The sequence below is a fragment of the Rhinolophus sinicus genome, chromosome 4, assembly GCF_057876585.1.
Source record: "Rhinolophus sinicus isolate RSI-liver-muscle chromosome 4, RSI-T2T, whole genome shotgun sequence".
Lineage (NCBI taxonomy): Eukaryota > Metazoa > Chordata > Mammalia > Chiroptera > Rhinolophidae > Rhinolophus > Rhinolophus sinicus.
In genome coordinates, this window is record NC_142504.1 from 116788314 (window position 1) to 116800342 (window position 12029).

General features: G+C 43.2%; 1 protein-coding gene across 5 annotated transcripts in view; it reads left to right on the plus strand.

Moving 5' to 3' along the window:
- Nucleotides 1–12029, plus strand: part of ZNF236 (zinc finger protein 236) — an 89328-nt gene that overhangs the window by 12475 nt on the left and 64824 nt on the right. For 4 of the 5 annotated variants that reach the window (XM_074339816.2, XM_074339815.2, XM_088798060.1 and 1 more), the window contains exon 3: nt 164–328. The exons of the other annotated variant lie outside the window; for it this stretch is intronic. In XM_074339816.2, coding sequence (XP_074195917.1) covers nt 164–328 — 165 coding nt within the window. The remainder of the gene's footprint in view (nt 1–163; nt 329–12029) is intronic. 5 annotated transcript variants of the gene reach the window in all.

Genomic DNA, 12029 nt, shown 5'->3' on the forward strand with positions numbered 1-12029 from the left:
AAGGAGCTTTGTGTGTGGGTTTTGGAGTTACTGACTTGGGGTCCAGGACAGACGTCTAAGTGCCCGGGGAAGATGGTAGACTGTAGTTCTTGTTCATATTTGAGTGCCTTTCACTGTGAAAAGATTGTCTTTCAGGGGCTTCTTGACTTTTCTCTCCCAATAGCCACATCGATGTGACCAGTGCCCCCAAACGTTTAACGTTGAATTCAACCTGACCCTTCATAAGTGTACCCACAATGGGGAGGACCCTACCTGTCCTGTATGTAACAAGAAGTTCTCCAGAGTGGCCAGTCTCAAAGCACATATTATGCTGCACGAGAAGGAAGAGGTAACTATTTTGGCCTGTAGTCTGTTAACGGATTTTTAAAACGCATCTATCTCTTAGGACAGGGGTGTCCAAACTTTTTTCAACGTTTTTCACCAAGGGCCATATGCGATAAAATACACAAACAGCCGGCCACTCACGCGAGGTGAAGTACGTATTGCCTCACCTGGTTTATTTAAGTAAACTAAATATATTTTTGGAATTTGCTGCGGGCCAATTAAAAATGGATTGTGGGCCGCAGTTGGCCTGTGGGCCGCAGTTTGGACACCCCTGCCTTAGGAGGATGTTAGTACCAACTAGTTTAAAAAGCCTGTCCTATAGCTCTCAAGGGATTCACTCTCGTTAAATTTGCCTTGGCTAATCTCCAGGTCGCCGATGAAATGTTTTCTTTTCCAGGCATATTAATTAGAGTACAGACATTTGCACGTGTAGTGTATTTGGAGGATCAAAATATGTCCACCTTGGTTAGAAGAGCCCCCCCACCCCAACCCAACAGAAATAACTTGTGTAGGACTCTGTAGAGGCCAAAAGTAGATTTCTGCTGTCAGAGATGGCAAAATCTGCTTGCTTGGTTTCTGGATCCCCTGACCTGTGGGGATTTGGGAGAAGAGAAGAAATTCATGAGCCACAAAGCAGCTTATACACAGGTGAACAACCCTGAAAGGCCACGGGCATAGTCTCGGCACAGCCTCAAGGGGGCAGGGCAACATTGAGGACATGTGAAAAAGATGCCTCTTGGGGTGCAAGGACCTATTTTAAAGTATAAATGACTTGCTTTGAAAATATTCTCCCCCCCACCCGGATTACTATTGTAGAAAATTAGGAAAATTCAAATGGGGAGGAGAACATAAAAGTCACCTCTAATTCTACCATCCAAGGTTAATTACATGTAACTATTTGGTGTATTTTCCTCCTGAGACAGAAAAACAAATACAGTATTTAAATTGCATATATAAAATTTGCACCCTAAAAATTGAGTTCACACTTTCTATGTAGGCTTGTGTATTTTTATATATGCCTTTAATTTTTAATACAAAAGATTTTTATCTTTTTAAATATTATTATGTAAGTAATGTATGTTTATTTTGGAAAATGTTAGAAAGTAAAGATTAACAAGTAACATCATTAAAAAATCCAATAATCACACCAGTTGTAGAGTGTAGTGTAGTCTCTCAAAGTTTTTTTGTTTTGTTTTTTTTACTATGCGTGCTTTCCATAATTGTTTCTGTGTTTAAAAAAATAGTTTTTTTTTTAATAAAAAATAAGTTATAAAAAAAAAAAGTTCTGCCACTGGACGAGCTGTGTTGTAACCTGTCCTTTCCCCTTAATACATTGTAACTAGAGCCTCCCCTTTCATTTGCTGTATCACGACTGTTCCCCCCTTGCCGTGTTTTTTACCTTACTTGTTAACGTCTTCAGCATCTGGACGTTGCATAATGATATTTAATAATTTCCTTTATTATTTAACCTTTAAGTTGTTTGTGCCTTTCAGTATTGCAAACACTGCATCTTTGTATATATCTACTTATTTCATTAGGATAGATTCCTACCACTGGATTTACGAAATTAATAAGACTTGTTTTCTAAGCTCTATAAATGCCACAGTATGTTCCAGAAGCATGTGCTCCATCTCCCATTCATTAGAGCACTAGTCAGAAATGGCCACGGTCTTGTTTTTAGAACAGAAAATGTTTGCATTAAATACTGGCACGATAAAGTATTCTGAAATAAGTACTGCATGTGCAGTAAAACATCACACAGTAGGGAAGGGTGTAGTGAGGGCAGAGTCAAGTCTCCACCAGCCGATTCCAGTTCTCCCAGAATCAATTTGTGGAGCTCCTTCCTTCAGTAGCCCGGCAGGGGCACTCTGTGCATATCTGCCTCCTCTGCACCCCGCTGAGGCAGTGGGGCAGCTGTGCCTTTCTTCAGTTACCTGTCTCAGGTGCGGTTACACCTGTTCATCAGAGAGCAGTCTTCTTGTAACAGCCACGCGGTGTCACGTCCTGTATGCGTGTGTCATGATCATCACTCACTGTGCTCACACACACAGGTTGTTTTCATCTACAAACAAAGCCTCAGGGAGCAAATCTCCCTATGTGTTTGGGCACCTCTAATGCAGTGGTTCTCAAGGCAGACTATTTGGTTGGTTGTCACTACTGTGGGAAGGGGTTGAGGTGGCATTCAGGGACCAGAGGCCGGCGATACACTGAAACTTCCTTCAGTGCACAGTCCCCCCTCCCGCTCCCCACGAAGAATGATCTGGTTCTAGAAGTGGCACTGCTGGGTGAAAGCATATGTAAAGTTAGAATTTCGATAGGTGTTGTCGAATGGTTCTCCAAAGAGGTTTTATCAATTTATACTCCAGCCAATAATGTGTAAAAATGCCCATTTCCTCATGCCATTTTCAATATCTGTGTTATAAGACTTGTCTTTTCTAATCTGGTAATTTTAAAATGGTATGTTTTTGTTGTTTTGTGTTTCCTTAGTTATGAGTGAAGTTTACATCTTTCCATGTTTATTAGCCATTAGTAGTTTTTTCTGTCTTTTAATTTTCTTTCCTTATTTTGAGGGAGCGGGTCGGGATTATTAGTCTATTCTTGTAGATTTGTGTCAGCTATTTCCATACATGGGAAGTTGGCTTTTCTGCTCTGTGTGATAGAAGTCTTTTCTGGTTCCTGACTTTTTATTTCTCTTGGCAATAAATTTTTAAATTGTCAAGTACTCGACTTTCCAACCTATTCACTGACAGGTTCTGGTTCTTGTGACTTGCTTAGAAATACTCCCAAGTCGATAGTGATTCTTTTTTGAAACCCACCGTGTCTTGTAGAGCAGCGCACACACAGTGCAGTGCACATGCCCGTTTCAGAAATCCCGAGGTCACACTGACACCTCCAGTGCCAGCCCACCCTGGGGAGCCCTCCTGCCTCCCCTGTTGGTGTTTGCATGTCTGGTCGTGCACGGTGAGGACCCTGCCCCCAAAGTGGCAGCGCATTCCTTGAGCCCTTTGCTCAATCCTTATTCCTCTGAAATCCTTCCATGTTGCATTGCGTGGCCCATGCCACTGCAGGGCAGGCTTTTAGGTGAGTGCAGGGCCTTTGATCCAGTTTGCTTTCTGTGCCAGGCCTCTCCCCTGTCCCTTTCTCCTGAACCACAGCCCTCAAGTAACTGCCCTCCATTTGGGCAGCTTAGTGAGACCACAGACAGCCCAAAGCAGAGTAGGGATTGAGTGCTGTGCAGTTAGGTTATGAATATTTGGATATTAATTTATTCTTAGAAGACAGAATCATAGAAACCAGAAGCACTCAGGGAGACATCCCCACCTGCTCCCCTGGGCCACCTGGGGAGGAGGCCAAAACACCTTGTTTTTCTGGTTTGTCTTTGCTTTCTCTTTTGTAATGCTAAGCAAATGTTTTCATGCTTTTTACTTTCCTTTTCTGCTTTATGAATGTGAACTTTAGAACTTTGCCTACTTAAAATTCAGTTAGTGTTTTTATTTTGATTGCATTGAGTTTTTATTTTAGATTGTTCCTGGGGAAAATTGAACATGTTTACAAAATTGAATCTTATTGTCAAAACATCACTCAGTAATGTTTTGTTCTTATGAATTCAGTACATTATTTAAATTTATTCTTAAATGTTTTAAGATTTTTATTAATATCATTCTGGGAGGTCTCTCAGTTTTATATTGTTTGTTATTGGACTATAGGAAAGCAGTGTATTTTTGCATATTTGTTTTGTAGCCTGCCATCCTACCAGATTTTCTTTGGGTTTTCAGGTATACAACCTTATCTACACATTGTAATTCTGTCATAAGATTTTGTTTTGTTGTGCTTTGATTTCAAGTACCACCTGGGTGGTTTAAAATAAAATGACCTTTTGATTGTTGCCATAAAAATATGTAGTGATAGCTTATCCCTCTAACTTTTTTATTTTAAAAAATTTCACACTTGAAAGAATGGTACAATGAATACTTAAAGACAATGAACCCTTTACCTGGGTTTCCCAACTGTTAAAATTTCCCAGCTCTCACCCCATCGCCCCTACCATTTCTGACCAGTTAAAGTAACTTGCAGACATCATGTTCCTACTTCACCTCCAACTACTTTAGTATATATCCCCTAAAAACAAAGACACTTTCCCCTTTATCACTTACACTCAAGAATTGAGCATTGCTATAATAATCCATCTTCAGAGGTCTCCATCCGGAGAGACAACGGGTGAGTAGTAAGCGTAGGTGAGTTTCAGACGGACGTGCTTGCTCTCCCTGTGACCCTAGGAAAGGAGAAGGGCTCAGACGGGGGTGAGCGTGCAGGTCTCATGGCGGAACGGAAGCACTGCTGCTGTTTTCGAGCAGATTTCTCTCTCAGTCCCAGCTTCTTTAGTCTTAGTGTCTCAGTAAGTTTTTCACTGAGGCCAAAACCTACGAGTTCTGTTTATGAAGTCATTAGATGCAAGCAGCCTGAGAAGTATTTACGTCTTATTAACTTACTGGTCATTTGCGGCCCGACACACATGGCCTGGTACTGCACACCTCTTGAAGCCCTGGAATCTCCTGTTCCACACGATTTTCACTCAGCGCCTGCTTTGTAACACAGCATTTACTGGAAACCAGTTGCACAAAAATGTGATGTTATCAAAACTGAGCTGTGTCAAGCTAGTCGTCTGTGTGGCATCGCACAGTTGTTGAGTCTTGCATTTCCCTTGAGAAGGTTGGCCATCCCCAGGCTTGCTGATGTGTCTGTCACTTTCATGGAACATTGATTGCCTCGCTCACAGGCTGGCCTCCTGTGAAATGGAGACCTTGCTCTGTCTCCTCAGAAGGATGAGGGGGTTGGAGATGGGTGTGGGATCCTGTTTTGGGAAATGGGAGTGGAGCCTGATGGGACAAATGATGGGTTATATTACATGGAATAAATGCGTGGGTCGGGGCGTGTGTGGAGCTTTCCGTACCTTGCCCATCTCCAGGGTGCCAGAGGAGATGCTTGTCTGCATCAAGCTTAGGATGTGTGAAGCGGATGCTGTGGGATAACAAAGGAGTCAGGATGACCGTGGGAGCACACGCGGTGAAGAAGGCTGAAGCCGCTCTGCACACACTGCACATTCTGGTGTTAGCATGACAGGAAAGAGCAGATATGGCCCTGAAACCGAGGCCACTCACTTGATCCAGCCTCAGACCCATCTGCACCGGTCACCAGGACAGTGGCTTCACATGCTCCATTCTCATGTTTCTTCAGCTGTACCTTTAAAAAGGTACTCTGGCTTCCTCCGTAACGGAAAAGAGAAATAGCATAATTTATCATTTCCAGAAGTTCCTAGGTTTGTATACATTAGTCTCAAACTCGTACTCTTCGTTGTATGTTTCGCTTCTAAATTCTTTTGTCTAAATTCTTTTCAGATTGTTTCCCAAGTGGAGCTCGTAGCCCTCCTACCTGTGATGACTGCCTACTGGTTACTTCATTTGCCTCTGTCTGTTTTTGTTGTTGTTGTTTAGCTTTGTTCTGACGTCATCTCCTGAGGTGGGCGCCCCTCCTTGTGCAGGCGGCTGACGTGGGAACTTGCGCAGCCTGGTCTTGGCTGAGCTCTTGGTTTATTGGTTAAACTCCAGCTGTCTTGTTCTTTTACTGTCGTGGTTGTAAGAATGTAAACATACCATAGTTTTCGACTCATTATTTTTTTTTTCCCCAAAAGGCCTTTGAGAAGTGTGTTTCCTGAAATTAGGTGACTTTACATTTTTATTGCTATGAACCCATCTTCTATTTCCTCTCTTTGAATATAACAGATTCTTTCTCAGATCAACAAATAATCATAGGAGAAGAAAAAGGTGGAATAGTCAGAAAAGAGGCTTTTTCATAACTGTGGTTTGAAGCTGGTAATGGAAGCTATGAGCACGCTTTAGCTTCTTGCCACACAGGGAGAAGGATTCTGGAAGTCGGGACGTGATGTTCAGTAAGCTGACCTTAGCAACCCCACGCTGAACAGGTTTCAGGAGCAGGCATTTTACGTGAGCAGAGTTCAGAAAAGCCTCTGCTGTACTTATTTCAGATGGGAAAATGTGTCGACAGTAGTGAAACAGGGTGCTTGCTCTCTCTTCTTTTTAGTGGTTGTACTAGGTTGCAGGTTTAGTTTTTCCTCTCACCCAACAATCTGGTGTTATCTGAGATTGTCCAGGACTCTACTTGCTCTGTCTATTTGAACGTTACTTCTGTCACATGGTTTGCAATGCAGAGATGGAGGAAGGGGACACACTTCTGCCCTTTAAAGGAATGATCCAGAAGTTGGCTCTCAGCTCTGCTGATTTCCCGCTGCACAGAACACAGTCATCACACAGGGTCACCTTGTAGGTAGAAGGGCTGGGAAATAGAGCTTGTCGTCGGGTAGCCTGTATTCAGCCAAGAGCTCTCTTACTGTGTGAGAAAAGAAGACTAGATAGTGGAGCACAATTGTTAGTCTTTCCCACATATGTTCCAATAATACATTTTTGGCTATCTTTGTCTATTTTGTATGCTTTTATTTCTCAGTTCATTGATTTGAATATGGTATATTAGTAATAACTACAGGAATAATTACTAGCCTTTAGTCACGTTTAAAAAAATCTAAAGATTTCAGGTAAGACAGAGCAGCCCTTTTATCCCAGGTTCCCCGTCTTATAACTAAAAAAATGTAGAGATAATACAACTAACAGATAGAGAAAGACTCTGGAAGTTGGAAAGAAGGCTGGCAGCCGAGGGTTTCAGGGCTGAGGGACAATGTGGCAGTGAGTTCCCTGGGCTTCTGTTTTTCCTCTTGGACAGCTGGACAGGGTGCTGGAGAAACGTGTGGCCTTCTGCCAACAGGCATAGGTGAAAACGCTCCAAGGAAAGCAGGCTCCCCTCAGCCTAAAGTGCCGAAAATATGGTCCAACAACAAAATCTTTTTGACGATCCCCACCCTACTCCAGCCAAATACCAACTGAAGAAGTGCTTGGCCAGACTGTATAGAGAGTGATCTCCCAACGCATCCTGGCCCCTGTCCCTGAGAAGCAGACGGCCCTGTGATCCCCTGACTCCCTGGGATTAAGTCAGGAGCTAATTGCACATCCGTCTCCTGGCAGAAGAAGGCAGCACCCAGATCCCTGCCTGATGGCATCAACAGAGCCAAGCTAGGAGCTGACCTTTTATCATCTGCCCATAGGAGCAGTCAGTGTTTTGCTCCCCTGCTAGAGGAGTGTCCGTAGGTCGTGGGGAGCTGAGTCCCAGCCCACTTGGCAGCAGTGACACTTAACCAGGTGATGCAAGCAAAATGTACTTCCCCTGCCTGGTGTCATGGGACCCTGCGAGGTGAGCCGCTACCCCCACCTGGCTCTGTGCTGCATGTAAACAGGTGACTGAAACTGAAAGATAAGCTAAGCTCCAGAGTCTCCCAGCATAATACCCTGAATGTTCAGGATACAACTGAGAATCACTCATCATGACAAGAACCAGTGGTTCCCAACTCCAGTGAGAAAAGATAGCAGATCACCTGGATGTTGGGATTATTTGGCAAGGACTTTAAAACAGCCATTGTAAAGCTGCCTTATGGATTGTCTTGAAACAAGTGAAAACTAGAATAGATGGAAGATAGAAGAACCAAAGGGAAATTATTGAACTGAGGAATCCCGTGGTTGAAATAAAGCATTCAATTGAAGGGCGCAACAATGGAATGGAAAAGACAGAAGAGAGCATTGGTGAACCTTAAGACAGATCAGTAGAAATTACTTAAGCCAAACAACAGAAAAAAAAAATAGATTGAAAAAAATTAACAGAGCCTCAGGGAAATTTGAAGCTCCCACATTTGATTCAAAGGAGTTGTAGGACGGGAGAAAGAGTGTGGAGTTGAAAATATATTTGAAGAAAATTACCCAGATTTGGTAAACGGCATAATTTACACATTCAGGAAGCTTAATAAATCAAAAATAGGATAAATCCAAAGAAATCTACACCAAGACACATCATAAACATTTGAAAACTGAAGATAAACGATCTTGAAAGATGCTGCAGAGAAATGATCGATGGCCTCTGGGATACCGCAATTCTGGTGACAGTGAGTTTCTCATCTGAATCCATGGGGGCCAGAAGGAAGCAACACATTTTTAAATTCTTGAGGAAAAGAACTGTCAGTCGTGAATTCTGTATGTGGTGAAAATAGCCTTCAGGAATGAAGGGGAAATAGCCATTTTCAGATGAAGGAAAACTCATAGAATGTGTTGCTAGCAGACTTCCCCTTAAATAATGGCTGAAGGAAGTTACGTACACAGAACCGAAATGGGAACAGAAGGAGGCCTGGAACTCCAGAAAGCAGAGAACAGTGTGATGGTCAGTTCTGTGGTCAACCTGGAGGATGGTTTTGGATGCGATTAATATTTAAATCAGTGAACTTGAAGTAGACTTCCCTCTGTATTGTGGGTGGATCTTAACCAGTCAGTTGGGGGCCTTAATAGAACAGAAGGACTGGCCTCCTCCCGCTGGCTGCCGCACTGCAGATGGTGGGACACTCGTGTCAGCCAATTCCGTATAACAGCTTTCTCCCTGTGCCCCTGGAGAACGCTGACTAATGCAAACTTGCGGAATGAGTAAAATGAAACCGGGTGAATATAATACATATTCTTCCTCCTGGATTCTTACATCATACTTGATGGTTGAAACAAAAATTATCTGGTGTGCTTAGTGTGCATAGAGGAAATACTGAGGAGAATTATATTTGGGGGAGCGGAGAGGGCTATCAGGACCTGAGTGGAAACAAGGTGTCTGCCCTTCCCTGAGCGTGGGATGGTGTGATGTCAGCAGACTGCAGTCGTGTAGGTGTGTCGTAACACCTGGACAAGCCTCTGAGGAAACCACACAAAGCAATGCACTCAAAAATAGTACAAATAAACCACAGCGAATTCTGAGAAATTCTAAAAATGAATCCAGGAGGGCAAGAAAAGAGTAGCAGAGGAATAAGGACTGGAGGAAGCAGCCAGCAAAGAATAAAATGGCCAGCTTCACCTCTGAAGTGCCCGTGACGATGGACGGATGGTCTGACCACACAAACTACAAGACAGATTGTAAATGCTTAAAAACAGCACGATCTAATGACGCATTGTCTCCAAGAAACGTGAAAGGGCCCACACAGATCCCGGTATAGAGCAGAAACTCAGCATGTGGAGGCTGGTGAAAGGGTTACTTTCTGAAGTGTTCACTGCTTATTGTTTGTCAGAGAACCCTCGGAAGGGCCGTCTGAAGCTAAGCTGAGCCAGCAGCTTGGGGCGGTGGGTCGGGCAAAGCTTGGAGGCCTGAGGGATTGCCGTGGGTACCATGGGGACCTGGAGGTTTAGATGAGATATTGTATGTAACGTTTACTTTACTAACATTGAGTTAGAAATAATTTCTAAACATATTTTCTTATGTGTACTGATGAACTATAATTACGTTTTTAGTTTAAGGTTCCAGTTTTGAATTTTTACTTATAAAACACTGTAAGCTAATTTTTCCTTACTGCTCAATTAAGATTAACTGTCCCATGTCTGTCGTGGTCCCTAGTCTGTAAAAATAAATCTCAAAACCAGGGAAGTAAACTAGGAAAATTACTGTAGGTTTTAAATCACTTGGGAATATTTTATTAAAATAAACAGAAGTGCTGGAGTTCCCACCTTTTATTGAGTAAATCTCTTCCTTTAAGGGATGTTTGGGAGCATGGCGCAGGCATACACATGCTCACAGAAGGCAGTTGTCCCTGCTTATTGGACGTCATGGTGGCTCGTACATATGGACTGTGACAGGGCCAGGCGCAGAAGGTGCCGGAGAAGAGCGGCTTTCTGGGCTGGGCTTTCCATTGACCTTGTGGGTTGAGGTCTACAGAGGCAAACTCCTAAAGGAAAGGAAGCATGGCTCCTTTCCATGCTGGGGCGGACGAAGGAGCGTGTTTTAGCCCTGGAGACAGGAGAAGGGAAAGTGTGCCTGTCAGTGAGTGGAGCTGGAGAACGGCCAGTCCTGTGCCCTGTGGGAGTGGGGACAACAGGGTGAGTGCTCCAGAGAGGAGCCCAAGACAGTATGTATCATGCAGGGTGGAATCTGATTAGAGAATTGGAAAATTCCATGCATGACCCTCCATGACTTTTGCCTGCCGCTTAGCCATCAGAGAGAACACTCAGCACAGCCTGCCTAGGGGAGAAGCAAACTACTGCTTCCAGCTAGAGGGCTTGGCATTAGCTCTGAATGTAGAGAATGGAAAGGTGGGAAGGCTGTCAGCTGCCTGGAGCTTTGGTGCCCTTCACCCGACCCCTCTGAGGTGCTGCCAGCTCATGAGAGGGAGGGGGGGCTTCACGCTCCTTGGCTTGCTGGACAGAAGGCAGGTGACAGTGATGAAACTTTCTGTTTTGTAGCCTGTTTTGACTGTGGCCCAGGGTATACTTAACTTTGCTTTCACTGTATGAACAAATTGTACATAACCTGGAGTTGTCACTCAGAAGATCTGAAAAATATCTAAGTACTTTCATGTAGATACCTCCTGGAATATACTAATCTGATCATTTGGTAAGAAAGTAAATTAAAAAAGGACAGATCTGAGCTGGAGCAACAAAGAATACAGGGCGGGGATGGGAGGGTAAAACGTCAGGTTTGTTTCATATCTACAAGACTGGGGACTTAGTGGAGTTGTTAGTGAAAAACGAACATTTTGCCTTAAAAATTTAGGAGTACGGAGGTCTTTTTTTTTTTTTTTAAGAGATGCAGCAAATTACATTAGGTATTTTTCTTTTTTTCTTTTTAACAGTGTCCTAGAAAGAATTTTCTTTATTATCAAGATATTGAGAATCTAGTCATTTGTTATTTCCTTAAATTATTATATGATAATGCTATTTTAAAGTTATTTAAGTTGAAATCATTATCAGATTGCTCAAAATATTCCATTCATCCTCGTCTTTTTCTGCAAAGGATGCTCTGAGTAGTGTGAGTAAAAAACCTCATGTTAGTACATTTCCTACATGTCCAAGGCTGCTATGCACAGTAATTAGAAGAAAGTCTGATGGAAAGAAATAGCTGTCCATTTCGTTATTTGGGAATAACGGTTATGTTCATTGGCACGTTACACTCATCTTTTCTTCATGTTTGGACATGTTTTGAGGACCATCTAAGTAAATAATTGTGTGGCATTCCAAATGAGTGAACGCACTGAGCCGTGTGCCACGTCAGCAGTTCCTACTGGGCAGAGCCCCTACTGGGCACTTCCTCAGTGCCATGCATGACTCGGCCCCCTCACGCGTCATTGGACGCCACTGTAGTTAAGGTGTTAAGTGACGGCAGGTGTTACTGACGTCCCCATTCCACGGCCTTGGAATGACTAACTCACCTGGATGTGCAACTAGTAACTGGCAGCCTCAAGGGGAATCCCGACCCAACTCCACAACATCTGGTCGGGAATCTAATCGGAAAATGAGGAATTAATTGAATGTTACAGGAACCACATTGAAAAGGTTTTCAAAAAGCAGATGAAATAAATTTTAAGATATTTTACTTAATAAAATATACCCAAAATACTATAATTCAAATATGACAAGTCTTTGAGCTATTTTATGTTCTTTCTTTTTTGCAGTAAGACTTTGCATTCTCTGTAGGTCACGCTTCCTGCACAGCCCCGTTCAGACGGCCTGTCTCTGGTGCTCAGCAGGCCATGTCTGGACAGAGGCCTAGACTTCTCTGTCATCAACTGC